Consider the following 21,417-nt stretch of genomic DNA (forward strand, 5'->3'; position numbering starts at 1 on the left):
TGCATGCGCAGTTCAGACCCGATTTTACAAGATATTTTGTGTGTGGCCCTCGACTATTCACTGGAAGTGTTAAGCGGCCCCCCAGCTGAAATAATTGCCCACACCTGCCCTAGAGAGTGAGAGAGAGAGAGAGAGAGAGAGAGAGAGAGAGAGAGAGAGACACCCAGGCATTACTAGAGGCAACATCTAGTTTTTCATATTTATTAACATGTTTGTTTTCTGGAATTTGTTTATTGTTTAATCTGGCTGTCTTTATATATGCCATAATATTATATGGGATCATTTGAATTAGCGGCAAGTCCCCTGACAGAACCTCCAGATTGGCAGACTTCTGTTTGCAGCCCTATAGTGCTGCGTACAAAAATTCAAGCAATCAGGACATAAGAGGGGCAGGTTGAGGTACCGTTGAAATTGAATTGACCCCTATAACTTGACTGTACATTATATAATGAGCTTAACAACATATTATATTGTTGGTGGCAACTTCATATAGAACTGCAAATGGCTTTGCCAACAACTTAAAGAATGTCTGCCTGGTAAGATCAGATGATAATTTAAACCATTGATGATTGTGTCTTTTCATTTTATACTTGTTGTGGTCTAATTTTCTTGCATTACGGGTATATCTCCCTGATCCCAAAAAATAAAAACAAAGAAGAAATAATTCTGTCTTTCTACCACTGTCTCCCTGTCTGTATTCTGGAGCAAATATGTTCTGGGCTAAAGGCAGTGGAGCAGTGCCTGTAGACATTTAACTTGATAATTTAGAGACTTTGATTGTTTTATTCAGCCATTCAGGAAAATTCTATTATTTTTGGTTCATAGTAAAAAAAAAAATGGTGAACATGTTAAAGTGTGGCTGGGTACCCAATTGGCCGATGGCGGCACTGCCTGATGGACTCCGTGATCATGCAATCGATTTTGGTAAGCATATACACCTCCCAATCTGCCGCATGTTATGTCTGGCCAGACATCACAGCTGGGCGGGCATTTAAATTTGCCTGGCCAGCTGTGATGTCAGTGTCAGCGGTTCCTGTGGCCATCATAAGGGGTATGCGGTTAGTCGGTCAGTTAGCCAGATGTACTGATACTGATATATCTGCAAGATATATCGGCATCCGCTGTCCTACAGGGTCATCATGATATGTCTGGACACCATTCAGAGACATACTGGCTGTTCCCACAAGCTAATGCACTTAACGATATATTGTTCATTGGCTGTAGATAAATTGCATAATGTATACGATGGCTATATAGGCCATCTGTCACTACTGGCAAATGCCAGAAGGGCTAATGGCCTGTTGGGCTGGCATGGTAACACAAGTGACTGGTCTTGCTACTCGCCTCCCCCCATCCCCTGCCGGTCTGCGTTAGGCAAACATATAGATGGGGGCGTGCTATGAGGCCAGGCTCCCCTGAATTGTGGCATGAATGCCCTCGGCCTAGGGATGGCCATCGGTGGGTTATCCATCGATGGTACCATTGGTGTATAACCTCGATGGTGGGCAACCATCTGTAAGGGAACCATCAATGGTTTTGCCCATCGATGGTCCCCATTACATTAGTATTAAGGCAGACGCAGGCCAATCAGAGATGGGGGCGTGGTTTCATGGGTGTCTGTGGGCGGAGCTATGCTCTGTGTCTCTGACACCTTAGAGAAAAAATAATAATATTTGATAGCTCTTTACCATCGATGGCGGCAAACCATCTGGTTATCTCCCATCGATGGTAAAAGTAGTTACCATCAGTCATAGACCATCGATGATTTTGAATGGCCGATGGCCATCCCTACCTCAGCCATGGCAATGTCCCCTTTTTGTGCAAGTGCACACAGTGAAATTCCAGGGCTGCTTCATGGCCCCAGTGCATCCCAGGTGTGTACCCAGCATATGGGAAGTTCACTTATTTGATACTAACCACATGCATGTTAGAGTAGTAGATGCATCAGATAAGGTCTTTCAACAGCAGAAACAATTATCATGCAAGAAAAATAGTGTCAGATATTTTCGGTTATGGGAAATATCAGAATTTTTCTCATGTACTTCTGTGGTAGTCACTGGTAGATGTTCCAACTACAGTCATGTATACACATTGTAATCACTGTTTTATCTTAGATTTAAAGTTTTAAATGTAAGATTAAAACATAAATTATAATTTTACTTATGCAATTAAGAAATCGTAGTGGTTCATACCTATCGCACATTATAATTTATTCTGTAAAAGCTAAAACACTCATTTATTAAAATGGGTCACAGCACATTTCAGTGTGAAATGATTTTTAAACCACTGTTTTAAGATGCCTGTAATGTTAAAGTTGTGTTCTGTGATGTGTGAGAGAGCAAACATCTTTTCTAACACAGTATCTCATTATCAAACACTTGAATAAGCTGGTTGTACAGTAGTTCCACTGGGATAACTAGCTGCAGTGGCCCACTCAAGTACATTTATATGTGCATATATTCATACATGACAACACCAGCAGGTAATGAATTACATATGAGCAATACAGTATGTGATATGTGAAATGTTTTTTTTTTTTTTTTTACCAGAAAGTAGTGATGAGGGTGTAATGACCCTTGCAGTATGTCAAAATGGCAAATGTAATGTACACTGCTCAAAAAAATAAAGGGAACACTTACACAACACAATGTAACTCCAAGTCAATCACACTTCTGTGAAATCAAATTGTTCACTTAGGAAGCAACACTGATTGACAATCAATTTCACATGCTGTTATGCAAATGGAATAGACAACAGGTGGAAATTATAGGCAATTAGCAAGACACCCCCAATAAAGGAGTTGTTCTGCAGGTGGTGACCACAGACCACTTCTCAGCTCCTATGCTTTCTGGCTGATGTTTTGGTCACTTTTGAAAGCTGGTGGTGCTTTCACTCTAGTGGTAGCATGAGACGGAGTCTACAACCCACACAAGTGGCTCAGGTAGTGCAGCTCATCCAGGATGGCACATCAATGCGAGCTGTGGCAAGAAGGTTGCTGTGTCTGTCAGCGTAGTGTCCAGAGCATGGAGGCGCTACCAGGAGACAGGCCATTACATCAGGAGATGTGGAGGAGGCCGTAGGAGGGCAACAACCCAGCAGCAGGACCGCTACCTCCGCCTTTGTGCAAGGAGGAACAGGAGCAGCACTGCCAGAGCCCTGCAAAATGACCTCCAGCAAGCCACAAATGTGCATGTGTCTACTCAAACGATCAGAAACAGACTCCATGTGGGTGGTATGAGGGCCCGACGTCCACAGGTGGGGGTTGTGCTTACAGCCCAACACCGTGCAGGACGTTTGGTATTTGCCAGAGAACACCAAGATTGGCAAATTCGCCACTGGCACCCTGTGCACTTCACAGATGAAAGCAGGTTCTCACTGAGCACATGTGACAGAGTCTGGAGATGCCAAGGAGAACGTTCTGCTGCCTGCAACATCCTCCAGCATGACCGGTTTGGCAGTGGGTCAGTAATAGTGTGGGGTGGCATTTCTTTGGGGGGCCGCACAGCCCTCCATGTGCTCGCCAGAGGTAGACTGACTGCCATTAGGTACCGAGATGAGATCCTCAGACCCCTTGTGAGACCATATGCTGGTGTGGTTGGCCCTGGGTTCCTCCTAATGCAAGACAATGCTAGACCTCATGTGGCTGGAGTGTGTCAGCAGTTCCTGCAAGACGAAGGCATTGATGCTATGGACTGGCCCGCCCATTCCCCAGACCTGAATCCAATTGAGCCCCCTGGGACATCATGTCTCGCTCCATCCACCAATGCCACGTTGCACCACAGACTGTCCAGGACTTGGCAGATGCTTTAGTCCAGGTCTGGGAGGCGATCCCTCAGGAGACCATCCGCCACCTCATCAGGAGCATGCCCAGGCATTGTAGGGAGATCATACAGGCACGTGGAGGCCACACACACTACTGAGCCTCATTTTGACTTGTTTTAAGGACATTACATCAAAGTTGGATCAGCCTGTAGTGTGTTTTTCCACTTTCATTTTGAGTGTGACTCCAAATCCAGACGTCCATGGGTTAATAAATTTGATTTCCATTGATAATTTTTGTGTGATTTTGTTGTCAGCACATTCAACTATGTAAAGAACAAAGCATTTAATAAGAATATTTCATTCATTCAGATCTAGGATGTGTTATTTTAGTGTTCCCTTTATTTTTTTGAGCAGTGTATATTGCACTAGCTTGCTAGTTAGAATACTAATCATGGGTGTAATCTTGTTCACTCGCAGGGGCGTTTCTAGAGAGGAGGAGGCCTGTATGCACCGCACACACTGCATCCATTATTATTATGCCTCAGTGTTCACTTGAATATTAAAACAGTGAGGGCCAGACCACTCACCCAAACACGTTATTGCTCTAGTAGAAAAGGTGTCATCTACCTTTTGTACCACAGAATCCTGGCCCTGGGTTTCACTAATGCATGATAATCACAAAGCCACCTGGAAGTCTGACATTGGCTTGCCCTTTAATGAGGATACATGGTATGTACCAGTATAGCAAAATACTAATGTTGTGATCAGGGAAAAAACAAGTAACATATATTCCATATGGTACTTGGTACCAGAACCTGTACACCACACTTATCCACTGACTTCAAACCTGTGATGAATGCAGTGAAGGCAGCGGGGTGACTTTCTTTAGACAGGACATGGTGGTCCTTGCCAGTGTCGGACTGGGGCATGAAGGGCCCACCGGGGGAATGCTTTTGTAGGGGCTCATGCTTAAGGGTGTGGCCAGGCTCCACTGGGGCGTGGCCAGCCACCACAGAGGTTTGGCTAACCATTACAGAGTACATGTTCTGTTCCCCTTCGTAAACATATAATAAACCATATTCTTGTAAAGTATAATGTAACATATGTATAATGCATAATTAAAGTGCACTAGGATAGAGTCTGGAACCTGATCCCTAGAGGAGGAGGAGGGCCCACAGGCAGTGGGGCCCACCGGTGGTTTCCCCTGTTCCCCACTGGGCCAGTCCGACCCTGGTCCTTGCACTGTATTCTATCCTTTTGACAAAATATTGCTGCATTGATTGCCAATGTCACAGGGCTAACATTCTGCATTTTCCTCCCCAATTATCCACTGCCAAATAATTATGAGCATGTGCTGTGCAGCCAAACTTCTGATAACAAACAAGTGGAAAAGGTGACCCCCCCTCCCCATGCTGGCAGTGACTAACCATATCTGGTTCCTATCAAATATGGAATATATAGCATGCCTAAAGAACAACACAAGAAGAAAGTTCCACAAAATTTTGGATTCTTAGTACTACTTCCAAAACAACCAGACTTCGGGATCAACATGATGAAGACATGATGATCCCCACACTTCAGGAGTTAATACCCCAAGGTCCACCCAACCCAGCTGTCTTCTCCTACCTAATCCCACTTTTCCAGGCCACCTGTCGGCCTCACACACAATTCTTTCTGATTATCTTAATAAGTTACCAGCATACCTTAAAGCCTACACATATACCACTTACCACTTACTCATGTGGAATATTTTTGCCACTCGGGACACATTAGGAATGTTTGGGCCATATTGTATAATGCTCCTTGGTTACAAATGTATGAAATGTGATTTGGACCCCTGTAACTCAATAACTTGCTACTCTAGTAGCTATAGTATTTTGGCAATACTTCAAATATTGTGTCCCGTGAAACCTTAAAAAAAGAGATAAATATGTCTTTTCATGTATGGATCATCGCTAACAAAACTATCAAACATGATTGTAACAGTAATCTAATCATTTACACAGAAGTGAAGATTTACATAATTTAAAGGAAATTCAACAACAGTGGACTGTCATTTTTACTGCACAGAGGACAGGAAAAGAGGGGGAGGGAATCTAGATAGAGGGGGGGTAGTAGATACCATTCTTTGAAGAGAACTATGCAAAAAGCAGTCTAGACCAAAATGATAACACATGGGGCAGATGTATTAAGCCTGGAGAAGACATAAAGAAATGATAAAGCAGTGATAGGTGCAAGGTGATAACGCACAAGCCAATGAGGGGCAGATTTATTAAGCCTGGTGAAGTGATAAAGTGGAAGGTGATAAAGCACCAGCCAATCAGCTCCTAACTTCCATGTAACAGGCTGGGTTTGAAAAAATACAGTTAAGCACTGACTGGCTGGTGCGTTATCACCTTCCACTTTATCACTTCATCAGTCTTACTAAATCTGCCCCTGAGCTCCAATATGTAAATTGACAGTTAGGAGCTGATTGACTGGTGCGTTATCACCTTGCACTTATCACTGCTTAATCACTTCTCCAGACTTAATACATCTGCCCCACTGTATCTGAAAACTATGAAATAACTTATTTGGTGAAAGAAGCTCAACCATCAAAGAAGTAGATCCAGAATTATTCAGCATTGTAGTCTTTTGGTCAGGCAAGCCAAGTCAAATGATTTAGATGAGTTATTCACAATACAATTAAAGCGTTCCATTTTATAGATATATCAAATTGAATTTATAATAAAGCTGCAGTTTGAGAAGTTGCAACACTGCAAATGAGACAAATCAATTTATTTTGGCATTTATGGACTCCTGGAATCAGTAACGGAAGAAGGAACAATACTAATGAAATGTATTAATGTCACTTAAAATCTTTATTAGATTTTTGACCTCAGCCTAAAATTTTACCAGTTTGGGACAGCTCCACCAGATGTGAGCAGAATGCCAGTCTTTGAACATTGGCATCAAAAGAGGGTCAACAACATGGAGAAAAATAAAAATGTTGCAGTTGGATTAGATACCACTTACTGTATGGTAAGAATTAATTGTTATGTTCTAGGTAAGTTAAAACAAGTGATTGTTCCCTTTTTATCTCAAATAGTATTGTTCCAGTGAAAGTGGGCAAGAACATTGTATACACCCATCAGCCGTAACATTAAAACAACCAACTTAATAGTGTATAAGTCCCCCTGTGCCGCCAAAACAGCTCTGACCCATTGTGCATGGACTCCACAAGACCTCTGAAGGTGTCCTATGGTATCTGGCACTAAGACATTAGCAGTAGATCCTTTAAGTCCTGTATGATGCTCGATCGAATTAAGATCTGGGGACTTTGGAGGCCATTTTCCAGAAAAAAAAATTATTGGAGCAAATAGCACATGTAATGCATATTAATATACAAAGCCACAACCTTAAGAATGACCTGATTGTATTGCAGTCAGTGGGTTTTTTCCCCTGGCTCTACCCACGTCTGAGACTGACCTCAGTACATGAGGTCCAATATGCTAGCTCTGTTCTACAGGTTTGGGACAGAGTAAATAAAAGATTAGCTCTGGTGACCTATCCCTCTCCTCTGACTCCTCTCTGGAGACATCCCCACTTCCCGTTTGGTTGTATGGCAACCTACATGTGTTCTTGGGCTTTGGCCGGTATAACTAGGTTTCTACACATTTTTGGACACTTTGTTCCCCCAAACTGACCCAGGCTGCACGCGTGCTATTTCAATTTTATATTTCCTTTTGGTCACCCCGCCCACTAGTTTTAAAGAACCCTTCAAGCAAGCCTGGGATCAGGATGTGGGGATAACTCTGGAAGACTCATATTGGTTAGAGATTAGGCAATGGGTCTCCAATACTTCTATTAATGCCAGCATCAAGGAAAATTCTTACAAAATGTATTCATGTTGGTACCTGGTTCCTGAAAAATTTAGTCACATATACCCTTCATCTTCAGTCCCATGTTGGTTGCAGTGTGGGCAGTCGGGTGCATATAAACATATTCAGTGGGACTGTCCACTGATATCTGCATACGATAAGCAAGGTAGCTGCCTACTCTCCTCCCAGAAACCCTTTACATATCCTACTTTGTAAACCAATAAAGGGGGTTTCCAAATTCTTGGACAAACTTATTAGCCACATATTTAACGTGGCTAAACTTTTAGTTGGTGCTAACTGGAAACTCAATGCTGCTCCCTCCTCAGAGGCCTTAATTAATAAGATCTAGTATACTGCCTGCATGGAATATGTCACCGCCCTTCTCCATGATAAAGTAGACAAATTTCATGCTACAGTATCTGGGGTCCCTGGAATTCCTACTTTTATAGGTAGGACTATGGTGGCTAACGCGTATATCGCGCTCCCAGGTTTAAGACCACCTTCTTTAGAATTACTGTTTACAGTCCTTTTATAGTGATGCCCTATATCCCATGTGCCTTTTTCCTTTTCCCCATTATTCCCTTACCCTTTTGTTGTTAATTGGTGTTGTTTTTGTTTAGCATTCAACATGATTCTACACACCAATGTGATTAGGCATTCTTTTATTGTTATTATGCAATAGGTGGCATCCTGTAACTGTATGCCTATGTTATTAAATTTGTTATAAGAATTTCTGATGTAGTTTTATGTTTGCCAATGACAACTAAAAATGAAAAGAATAAAAAAATAAAATAAAAATAAAAAGTTTCCCAAACCATGAAAAACTGTTCTCCAAACTGTGCATTTCTCCTTTTGGAGAAAAGCTTCTATCTTGTTAATTTGCATGGTGTTCAGATGATAGGTCGACATGACCAATGTCGACAGTCATTAGGTCAACCACTAATGGTCGACAGGCAATATGTCGACATGGTCAAGTGGTCAGCATGGGTAAAAGGTCCATGTGGCAATGGCCGACACAGGAAAAGGTTGACATGAGTGTTAACAATTTTTTAAAACTTTTTCATACTTTACGATCCACAAGGACTACGATTGGGAATAGTAACCTGAGCCGAGCACAGCGGTACTGGAGCAAGCACCTTGCCAGAAGCATGGTGAGCAAAACGGGCCATGCGAGGGGACACAGTGTACTAATTGGGGTTCTTGGTCACTTTACGAGTAAACAACACCCAAAAAATTTAAAAACTCATGTCGACCTTTTCTGTGTCGACCTTTTGTTCCAGTTGACCTTTTTCCTGTGTTGACCTTGTGCCTCTCGACCTTTTGGGGATGAACTATTGACTGTTGACCTTTTTCAGGTCGACTTAGACAGCCATACCAAATTTGCATGAGGAAGAATAGCGGTTCCTTAAGCAGATCTAAAGAGGACTGTTTGGCTCTATACCAGGAGTCATTTTTCCCCTCCTTTAGAAACACTCATGCCTTGTGGAAATATCCCTAGGACATCCCACTCAGTGGTTAAGGGAACATAATTGAGTAAGGTAATTGAGTCGGGCAGTACGGACGCTGTAAGGGTTAGCATTACTGCCTCACAGCACTGAGGTCATGGGTTCAATTCCCACCATGGCCCTAACTGTGTGGAATTTGTATATTCTCCCTGTACTTGTGTGGGTTTCCTCCGGGTACTCCGGTTTCCTCCCACAATCCAAAAATATACTGGTGTGTGTGTGTGTGTGTGTGTGTGTGTGTGTGTGTGTGTGTGTGTGTGTGTGTGTGTGTGTGTGTGTGTGTCAAATGTGCTAGGGATAATAGATTGTAATCTCCACTGGGGCAGGGACTGATGTGAATAACCAAATATTCTCTGTAAAAGCGCTGAAGAATATATGTGTGCACTATATAAATAACTAGTAATAAATAATAATAATAATAATAATAATAATAAATAATAAATAATAAATAAGATATACAACGCATACCCACACATATGGATCCAAAATTATCTAATGACCAGGTAAGACCATAGGCAGTGTAGTACATCGGCATCTTAGCCACCAGAGTTAGACCAATGAGATCTGAAACCAAGGCCAATAATATAACTTCTATGGGGGCCAAAAAGCCACTATGAAAAATATTAAGATACATCTCTGCATATCTTGAAGAGGGAAGTAATTTATAGATATGTGTATGGCTTGCAGGAGATCGGACATCTCCAAAGTGAGAAAAAAAAGTTTAGGTATGTGGCATCAAAGTAACATCCACATGAATGCCAGGACCCAAGGTTTTCCAGCATAACATTGCCCAGAACATCCATCTGCTGGCTTGCCTTCTTCCTGTAGTGCCTCATGTTGCTGTGACACACATGCACCTGTCTACATGATATATAAAAGAAAATGTGATTCATCAGACCAAGTCACCTTCTTCCACTGCTCCATGGTCCAATTCTCACGCTCATATGCCCAATGTAGGTACTTTCAGCAGTGGACAGGGAACAGCATGTTTGTTCTGAGCAGTCTGCAGACCCATATTAAGCTGAGATTCACTGTGTGTTCTGACACTTTTCTACAATAGCCAGCATTAACTTTTTCAGCAATTTGTGCTACAGTAATTTCCCTGTGGGATTGGATCGGATTGGCTAGCCTTCGCTCCACACGTGCATCAATGAGTTTTCGGCAATCATGACCCTGTCATCAGTTCACTGATTGTCCTTCCTTGGACCACTTTTGGTAGCTACTAACTACTGCATACCAGGAACACCACCCAAGACCTGCCATTTTGAAGATGGTTTCACCCAGTTATCTAGCCATCACAATTTGGGCCTTGTCAAATTCACTCAAATCCTTCCGCTTGCCCAGTTTATCCTACATGCAACATATCAACTTCAAGAACTGGCTATTCACTAGCTCCCTCATATATCATATTCCTTGACAGGTGTCATTGTAATGAGATAATGATTGTTATTCACTTCATCTGTCAGTGGTTTTAACATTATGGCTGATGGGTGTATATATACTATATATACTAAAAAAATCCTTTAGATGCAGAGTGAAACATACAAAATAATTCTAAATTAGACTGAGAATTTGAATGATCAGAAAAATACAGACTAATACAACTGATGTACACATGTAGCCACGCTCGTCATGGCTACAAATTGCCACATTCGTGCCTTCTTAGGCGCGACCACATGCACGCATACATCACAGATGCGTACATGCCCCATTAGCAGGAATCGGATTGGCAAATGCTGCAGCTCGTCACGGCTAGGCGCGGGTGTGCCGAGAGTGCTTGTTTAGCGCAGATGTAGTCACGATTAGAGTATTTGGAAAAATATTATTGAAAATGCTCTTTGGAAAAATTGGATTGTAAGTTTGTGAACTCAGGCACAATGCCTAAAGGGGTCAAGGGGTCAATTCATATAAAAACATGATAACACCTTGAATCCAGATAGAGATGGCATCTGAGTTAAAACCTGTTAGAAATATTGGATTGTTCCTAAGAGGACAGAATGAGGCTGGTGTAGATATTAAGTTTAAAGATGATGTTGCCTGATCCCATGGCCTAAGGGAACTGGAAGCCATAGGCAGGTAACATTCTTAATGGTAACTAACGACTCAGCTGATCGTGCATCATAGCTCTTCCTGTTTCACCGAGATGTATAAACATCTCAGCTGCCGGAGTGCTCCCCCCTCTGGCGATCCCTGCCAGACCCCATAGGGCATCAGGCTAGTGCTGATGGGCTGTGTCTAACATCCTGGTCAGATCTATCGGGCATTCATAAGATCTCGCAACCATCACAAGATCTAATGTGAGCTGCCCAGACCCCAGCAGCCTCCGCAGGTATGAACACATATTGGCAGGTAATACCAGCAGATATGTAAAAACAATTATAAGCAGCAAAAAGGACTGACAAGTAAGGGAAATGGGGTGCAATATGGAAAGTCTAGTAGTCTGGAGAACTATAGGTATGTGTTATAAAGTTAAATATGAGGAGAAAAGCTGACAAATAATAGTGGGGGCATGTATAGGCTAAGTACTGTAAATAAGGAGGTATGTTGGAAAGGGATCAAACATTGCCATAGGAAAGGCATTTGGCATAGACAGAATAATAGAGTAAGAGGCCCCAAACCAATATGGAAGTGTATGACTCAAAATTAGCTCCTATAAGTGGTCCAATTATTAGGCTCGAGTAATGCCTGGTTCCCCTTGGAGGAAATTCTCCTACATGCTGTATGGAGTGGGCATGTTTATTTTAAGATGGACAAAGCTTATAAAATAGTAATCATGTTCCCATCCACTCTGCATGCCCCTCTTTCACAGTTTTAACTGACTGTTTAAATGCATTTTACTCATATTAAAACTAGGCCTGGGCTTAAATAGTCTTATATAACAATCATACCCATACAAACTCCAGGAAAAAATGTTTAGTAATTAGCCACCTGACAACAGCTACATAGTCACAGGTTCACTGTGAAGTAATGGTTGCAGTATGTATATATGATTGTACTTAAGGGGGTGCTGTATCAAATCTTGGAGAGAGATAAAAGTGGAGAGAAAGTACCAACCGATCAGCTTCTGTCATTATCCAAACGCAGCCTGTAAAATGACAGTTAGACGCTGATTGGTTGGTATTTTATCTCTCCCCACTTTATCTCCCTCCAAGTTTGGATACATCTCCCCACATATATGTAACTATTTGATTATTGTATTGTCTCCAAGCAAATAATTTCAGAGCTCTTCTGAGCCTACTCCTAGGTGCAGGAATCTAACCAGAAATAGCACCTTTTATAGCAGATGGCTCTTCTGTAGGACTATTACACAGTTATTCTACTCTACCATGTAGTGTCTGTGTAACACCTGTATTCCCAACTACTGTATAGTACATCGGTACATAAGAGCAAATCATACAGAGCACACCATGGCTGGCACTACATAAAAAAGTTCAAGACCTTATTTTTAGCACTATAACTTACTAGCTTGCATAGTTTTGATGTTTCCCATATAACTGCATGGCACTTATGTAACTGATGGTTACACACAGCATGCTGTATCTCTGCTCAAGTGCTATAGGAGTCTGTAACAATAAGAAGTAAGTGCACATGAAGAATCCATGATTAATGGAAACCCAACTGGTGCTGCTATCAAGCATGCATAATATGTAAGGATGCCCTACAATCTGGCTTGCTATGAAAAGTTCCGGGCCCCTCTACTTTATGGGGCATGGTCAGTTATGGATTTGACAATGCCTCATCCTGCATATTGGGCCCCTATGCAATGTCAACATAAACTGGAGAGGCCATGGCAAATATCACAGGGGGTTGGGATTAAAATGCCGGCGGTCGAGATGCGACAGTCAGAATATCAACCATGGCATCCCGATGTTCAGAATCACGACAGGGGAAAGGTAAGTATACTTACCTTTCCCCATGGCCCCCTGACCTTAACCCTAACTTGTAACAGCCTAAACATAATCTTCCCCCCTCAAGCCTAACCCTAACTTTCCCTGGTAGTGTCTAAACCTAACCCTTACCTCCCCGAAGCCAAAACCTAACCCTCTCTCAACACTACCCCCACAGCCTAACCCTAGCTCTACCCCGCACTTACCTCTCAGAGGGTGCGGCACACGCTCAATTGGAATCCCGACTGTCGGGATTCTGGCGCCAGGCTTGTGACCATATTTGGGATGCCGGTGTCAGCATTCCGAGTAGTATCGGGATTCCAGCGTCGTTATTTTGACTGCTGGGATTCTGACCAGATCCCATAGGCATGGCTATCACTTCTTGGCCTCCTTTCTCAGCAAGCCTGTCAAGGAACACATCCACCATAATAAATTTTCCAAACATAATCCTAGCCTTAGTCTAACACCCCTTTCACACCGCTATTGGCGGGTCGCACCCGGGAGCTGTACACAGGTAGTTCCTGGGTGTGACCCACCTCAGGCCCCTTTACACTGGCATCTCCAGCCCAGGATATTGCCGGGTTGCTGACGTCATATGATCTCCAAGCGCTGCTCGTCCATTCAGTGTGAACAGGAAATGGGTCGCATCGACCCGGCAACCGGTTCACATCGCACAGCGACCAGGGTTGAAACCGTGTTCATCGCTGTTCGCTACCAGGGTGAAATACCAGGTCACTCGGCCCGGAATATTTCCCCTGGGCCCTTTCAGACCACACAGCAATACGGGTTATGTGCGTTCATGTGCAATAGCCCATGTTAGAAGCTGGCAGTCTGAAAGGGGTATTAGACATTTGCTACAAATATATATTGATTATTATTATTACATTTTATTTATAAGGTGCCACAAGTGTTTCGCAGCGCTGTACAAAGGACAGTACATGGAGACAAAACTTAGCATTACAGTAAATAAATAAATAAATAACAATAATAGAGTACAGGTAAAAAAGAGCGCCACAATTCTCAAAACATAATACTGCTAAGATGTAAGTAGCGAGGGAGTAATCATCATACTACTTGGGGCTGGCGGCCATAGATAGAGATGACCCATTACCAGCAGGAGAAAAAACAGGTAAATATGGTCGCTGAGTAGGAGAGAGCTGCGAGTGAAATGTGTCGAGAAGAGGGCTTTGACAACAAGAGGAAAGAGGGCCCTGCTCTGAAGAGCTAACAATCTAGTGGGAAGGGGCGACAGACAGATGACATGAGGTGCAAGCAAGCGGGAGGTAGCCTGATGGCAGTATTAATGTGCTGTGATACAGAGACTGTATCAAACTTCGGTTAAACTGTACTTAGGGAGTTATTCAGTAAGAATTGCTGAATCTGCAATCATTTCTATCGCATGCTGGGGGCCGCCCATCGCAGGGCAAGGCCGCCCAGCATGCAGAATGGCCTGCGCAGTGGCCGCGACTGCAATTAAATTGCGGTCACTGTAACTGTGGAAAACCCCCTGCAGCCGCAGCTAAGCTGCGTATGCAGATGGTCCACTGCCATTTTCTTGATCAGAGCGGCTGCATGTGATGTCATGCAGCTGTCCCAAAAATGCCACCGTCTTGCCCCTGTTTTGCACGCGCCACCCCCGCAACACTGTTGCCGCCCCCCGCCCGCCCCACGAATGCCTCTGCTCAGATCACATTGGCTGCTAGCGCACATGCAGGGCAGAACATGCGCATACGCATTGCTGCCTGGAACAAGGTTATTACGGTCGCATTGATTAGCATGCAAACTCAATAACCCCCTTAATATACAATATTGTATATTTATTTTCATTTATTTTTCTTCAGTGTAAGGGGGAATTTAATTGCCATCGAAGGGTGTTTAAATAGCACCCCATCTCACACCATTCGCTCGGCAAGCCAAATGCCAGATTTGCTAAAATGTGCTCACTACCTTATGGGGCAGTAAGCACTATTAGCGCTCTTTGGCTGGGCAAAGGAATTCACCTGCAATTGAATTCCCTCCCAAATGTCAAACTCAGGAATTAAGTAACTGCTAATGTAAAAAAGATTTCAGTTTCAGAAAATGTTAGACAGAACCACAAATGATTTCCATGAACTACTTAAATCACATAGCTTCTAAGTTAAGGATGCAACGATTTTCAAAGTTTTAAACTTAAAATCAAATTGATTTTAACAATAAAATCATTTAGCAATGGTTGGTCTGGTTGACAGTAGGGAAGACTCAGATCTTAGTTTCAACGTTACCTACCTGCAGGGTTGGACTGGCCCACAGGGGCACAGGGAAAACACCTGGTGGGCCCCAACTCCTTCTCTGGAGATCAGGTTTGTAGACTATGCACTTTAATTATACATTATGCATATTATCTACAGTACTTTACGGTTATTAATCTGGTACATTATCATGCATGCACTAGCAGTATTTACTATATATATTTATCAAGTGGCCCATACCATGCACTCTCTAATGGTTAGCAAATCCCCTGTGGCAGCTGGAGACTGGCCACACCCCTAAGCATGGCCCCCTACCACTGCATTCCCCCGGTGGGCTCTTCATGCTCCAGTCCGACACTGCCTACCTTAGAGAGTTGAACTAAGGTATGAATTTTTCCAAATACCCTGACAGTATAGTTCAGATTCTAAATAAAAAGACCTCCCATGTGTTCTTTTTTTTTTATTGCAAATACATTATTGTCACACATTTTAAATGCCATCTGGATCAGTTCTTAGTTAACTTCCTCAATAACAATTTAAAATCATATTACTTTATGCTGTCTGGCACATTATATATAATTCATGGATTAAAAATTTTAATAATGTCATGAGACCTCATAAAATAAGGACATTTATTTCACTTCCTCAGAAAATGCAAGTAAGCACTAAATGGTGATTTTTAAACTACTTGCATTCCTGGTTTAGTAAAACATCAGTTTAAGTTGAAAAATATATTTACCACAGCAATACTGAGTGAAAGCTGCCATGTTTCCCTGAACATCTAATTGTTTCTATCCACACAGATCAAATAATGAACCTGAGCTCTGAATAATCTAGTCTGAATTACAAAACATCTGCATTCTGCATAGCCCACAGTTCCATAGACACACACTCACTGAAGTTTGTAAAGTGAAAATACCCTATTACAATCCAATTACTAATGTCAATTACTTCAGTCATCAGTCATAAGTGTGAATGTTTGTTATTTTTTTTTATCCATACTGTGCCCATATACTGTATATGCATTAAAGTACCTCCACTTGGAATGCACACTAAAGCATGCAGCTGGTTGCATTCTTAAATTAACTTCATAGCAACACTTCACTTATACCCCTTTCAGACCGCAATGGGCGGGTCGCATAATGAGCCAAACACGGGTGCTTCCTAGGTGCGACCCGCCTGAGCCACTTTCATACTGCTGTCCCCAGCTCAGCATATTGCTGGGTTGGTGAGGTCAGTGGTGACGCATGCAGGGGCGGCGCTTGAAGATCAGATGATCTCCAAGTACCACCCATCCATACAGTGTGAATGGGAAACGGGTCACAGCGACCCACCAACCCGTTCACACTTCACAGCGACCTAGGTTGTGACTACCAGGGTTGAAATACTGGGTCATGGGATATTTCCCTTGGGCCCTTTCAAACCGCACAGCAATCTAGGTAACTGCTCACTCATGTGCAATAACCCGGGTTACAGGCTCGTGGTCTGAAAGGGGTATTAGAGATCTATGCAAAACATTTAAGTACTAATCCCCCCAGAAAAGTTAACAAAAAACCGACTAAACTTAAGAAGCAAATGTTGTCCTTTGATACAAAAGTAGATAAATTCAGGTTTTTGCCCTGGATTGACTGTATGTACATGACAGATCTGATTTACAACAAAGATAACCTAATTTTCCTGGAAAATAGAGTTCTGTAAAGGCTGTGCTCCCATTTAAGGTACATTATTAGTAAAAACACATTAGTAAACATGGCAAAATGATGGTATAAAAGTAATGACATATGCACAAACAAAACTACTAACAGACACATGTAAAGTTTGTTAATCATTACATCAAAGTTGTAGCAATGGTATGCTATTGGTCATATACCTATCAAAAGCATTTCAAAAACATTTGATACTTTGTTACACAAAGTAGTAGCAAAGCTGCAAAGCAGTAAAACCAGGTTTACCAAAATGATTCACAGTATCTGAATCAAGCCAAGTTACAATATAACTTTATCAAATCCAGACATATACCCTCATTTTACAAGCACTAACTTGAAATCCATTAAAAAAAAAAACAACAAAAACAAAAAAACATTCCCAATTCCATAAATGAAAAACACAGGTGAATACTCCACAGTTAAAGGTATATTTTAATACCACTTCGTACAGTCACCCTGTGAGTCATACCCTCTATCACAACTCCAATGCACATGCTCGGTAAGACCCCACTTCCGCAACAAACCCCCACCCTTCCACGAAAACCATCATTCACCATCACAGTGACGCAACTCTTACGTTCCACAGAGTGAATAAAGCACCAGTCATTTACTCCCAGTACCAGCAAAGCAACAGGCCGGGGGACGCACAGAGCTGTCCATGGTGCTGAAGTAGGCTATAGAACCAAACACACATACACAACGGATGGAGAGATTTCCTATTTCACAATTAAATCTAATGACATGTAATTAGCTTTATCCATCACCAGGGCAATTAGTCACCACACAGACAGATAAGTGAAGCCGTCACATGCTCAGAGAAGACCAAGTTGACACAAAGTTGCTGTACCCAGCTGTAAATACGGAGCAACAGTCCGCCCCCCCTCTTCTCTCTCTCTTTCTCTGTCTCCCTCTCTTTCTCTCTCTCCTTCCCTCTTGTTTAATTCAAAGGATGTACTCATGTACTCACCATGTTGACTTCAGAGACCATATCTATGCTGGCTACTGTTATTCTCATCCCGACATCAACGGGAGGGCCTGAGGAAGAAGACAGATTACACACAGACATGCCATAGGACCAATAAACATTCCAGGATGGACGGCTAATAGATTTTTATTTTTTTGGGTTTTAATATGAACAATCAATGTATTGTGCGTATCAACAAGAAGCAGAAATGATGTGTTGCATTGCCATGTATACAATATGATCATGTATTGGTATCATTACCTCCAAAGTCTGGCCTCAAACGGATGTCATATCCTTTGAGCAATCTATCCACTGTTTCTTTCACATATGACATGTTGCTGGGCTCATTAACGCTGGGTGGGAAGAAGTATAGACTGGAGTCAGTATCTACACTAAAGTGCAAGCATTCAGACAACTTCCCTCTCCCCCTTCCACCCCTTCCCTAATACATCCCATATATTAGCACTGTCACATCACACCAATTAATAAGAATAACACCAGCAGACATATGTATCTGCAGCAACACCATCTCACCTTTGAGCACAGCACACCATGGCTATCATCACAGGAAACGATGCAATCCCGAAATATCCTCTGTTTTGCAGCCTCCTCATTACTAAATTTATATATATATAAAAAAAAAAGGATTAAAAAAAAAAAATCAAAAAAATTAAAATGTTGCCTGACAGAAGATACCACGAATGCAACTAAAGTCTGGAGCCAGGCGATAATTCCTAATAGAGGAGCGCATGCGCGCTGCAGGCAACATCTACACACACTGGAGAAGACAAAAAAATCCCGTGGAAAAAAAAAACCAAAACACGTCCACAGATGCAAATCCTGTGAAAGTTCTGGCGTGACCTGTGCTTTAGTGCTTGCAGAGGGATTGCAGAGGAGCCGTGGTGCTGGCCAGGTCTCAGGGCTGTGGTAGTAGTAGTGCACAGGCTGACCTCCTCCCGGGCTCGGGGAGATGGGTTAGCATGGCTTTGATTGCGATCTGCTGCTGCTGCTTCTGCTGCGTATAGTAGCAGCTCCTGTACGTGCTGCTGTGTGACTGGAGCCTGGTGATCAGAATCTGAATCAGTCTCCAAGCATATAGGTTCCTAGCGGCATGCCAGCCTCTCTATCCTTAGCAGCCAGCAGCCATTCTCAGGGAAGCTGTTCTGGGAGAGAGATACGTACAGTACCTGGTCACGATTTCTCTGATTATGGGAGGGGGTATAATATATATGTATAAAAAAAAAACCCTACAAACCAATTACTTCTGCTCTGCTATGTGCATGCAGAAAAGGCAACGGCCTAGATACAGCGCACCTTAACATATTGTATAATAGAAGGGTCAGTAGGAGTCTGCACATCTCTATTGTAAAGCCTTCTCTAAGCAGTTGTCATGCAGTCATAGTAGTACAAGCCACATGTACTTGGTCTACCTGCAACAGGAGGTCAGAAGTCAGGTGTTGTGGTCTGGGAAGGGGAGGGGGGGGGGGGGGGAGTAATTTACTAAGGATATAGAGAACAAATAATGTTTGTACATCATTGAGTCCTCTTTGCAGATATATATATATATATAAAACAAAAAATCAACCCTAATATCTTGCGCTATACCTCTAGTCTCAAACCAACAAGAAATACCCTCTGTCAGATAAGGTATTAAAAGTAGATTACAAATAGAAATGGATTCTCGTGGGAGCCAATGTGCCTTTTGTATGACAATAATTAAAAGTTTTTATTGTACAGAAACAAACGATATTTATCCTAAGCGTTCGTTATTGACACAACCTTCTAAAAATTCATATAAAACAATATTACAATCTTATACATAAATTACAGTTGGATGTGAGGATTTTACAGCCAGGTGATCAGTCAGAACTCGAAATGGATGTATCTCCAACCAGATGTTTGTGATAAGGACTTTGTTAACCAGACGTTGCAACGTCTGGTTAACAAAGTCCTTATCACAAACATCTGGTTGGAGATACATCCATTTCGAGTTCTGACTGATCACCTGGCTGTAAAATCCTCACATCCAACTGTAATTTATGTATAAGATTGTAATATTGTTTTATATGAATTTTTAGAAGGTTGTGTCAATAACGAACGCTTAGGATAAATATCGTTTGTTTCTGTACAATAAAAACTTTTAATTATTGTCATACAAAAGGCACATTGGCTCCCACGAGAATCCATTTCTATATATATATATATATATATATTAAAATATATATATATATATATATATATATATATTTATATATATATATATATATATATATGAACCGACTGTTTTTCTTTTAAATAAAATATTGTGGGTGCTGCCATATGACTAGTTCTGATGCTATGTGCCTATTATTGCATGCCAGGATGTCATCTGCACATTTAGGGGGAGATGCTTCAAGCCATGGAGAGAGATAAAATGGAGAAGTTGATCAAAGAAACCAATCAGCTTATAACTAATTCTTCTGGCACAGTCTTGTGAAATTACAGAAACTGGTTGTATGCTTTGTGCAACTTTTCCACTTTATCCCTCTCCATGGCTTGATACATCTCCTCTTTATTGGCGAGGTGTAAATCTTAGATGCAATACGGGTGAAGAGGGTTCAGTTCACGTAGCACTATGTGATTACTGGAAAAGTGGTTATTCGTGAGCTTGTCATGACAGAGATACTGAAGTTAGCAGAAGGTCATTGATAGAAGTGAGCATTAGTCTAGTGCACAGGTTCTCAAACTCGGTCCTCAGGACCCCACACAGTGCATGTTTTCCAGGTCTCCTCACAGAATCACAAGTGAAATAATTCGTTCCACCTGTGGACCTTTTAAAATGTGTCAGTGAGTAATTAATACACCTGTGCACCTGCTGGGTTACCTGCAAAACATGCACTGTGTGGGGTCCTGAGGACCGAGTTTGAGAACCTGTGGTCTAGTGCAGTGGTTCTCAAACTCGGTCCTCAGGACCCCACACAGTGCATGTTTTGCAGGTAACCCAGCAAGTGCACAGGTGTATTAATTACTCACTGACACATTTTAAAAGGTCCGCAGGTGGAGCTAATTATTTCACTTGTGATTTTGTGAGGAGACCTGCAAAACATGCACCGTGTGGGGTCCTGAGGACCGAGTTTGAGAACCTGTGGTCTAGTGCATAGGTTCTCAAACTCGGTCCTCAGGACCCCACACAGTGCATGTATTGCAGGTAAACCAGCAAGTGCACAGGTGAATTAATTACTCACTGACACATTTTAAAAGATCCGCAGGTGGAACTAATTATCTCACTTGCGATTCTGTGAGGTTACCTGCAAAACATGCACTGTGTGGGGTCCTGAGGACCGAGTTTGAGAACCACTGGTCTAGTGGTTCCCAGCACCCTATAGTATCAGCATTGTTTTCACAGCACACATAGGTCAAAGGTTTCTTAATGAGAAATATTAAATTAAGTGAATTGTGCTTACTTGTCATTGTTAGGGTAAGCAATGTGGTGGTGGACAGTTGTGCTTCTGTTTGTCCACACATT

At 42.2% G+C, this 21,417-nt stretch overlaps 1 protein-coding gene across 1 annotated transcript in view; it reads right to left on the reverse strand.

Annotated features, from left to right (window-relative positions):
• Positions 1 to 19,040, reverse strand: part of GABRB1 (gamma-aminobutyric acid type A receptor subunit beta1) — a 960,679-nt gene extending 941,639 nt beyond the window's left edge. Inside the window, 3 exon segments of the mRNA XM_063920977.1 lie at positions 17,916 to 17,983; positions 18,174 to 18,265; positions 18,447 to 19,040. Coding sequence (XP_063777047.1) covers positions 17,916 to 17,983; positions 18,174 to 18,265; positions 18,447 to 18,526 — 240 coding nt within the window. The 5' untranslated portion in view covers positions 18,527 to 19,040.
• Between the last annotated feature and the right edge of the window lie 2,377 nt (positions 19,041 to 21,417).

The sequence above is a fragment of the Pseudophryne corroboree genome, chromosome 1, assembly GCF_028390025.1.
Source record: "Pseudophryne corroboree isolate aPseCor3 chromosome 1, aPseCor3.hap2, whole genome shotgun sequence".
In the NCBI taxonomy this organism is placed as follows: Eukaryota; Metazoa; Chordata; class Amphibia; order Anura; family Myobatrachidae; genus Pseudophryne; species Pseudophryne corroboree.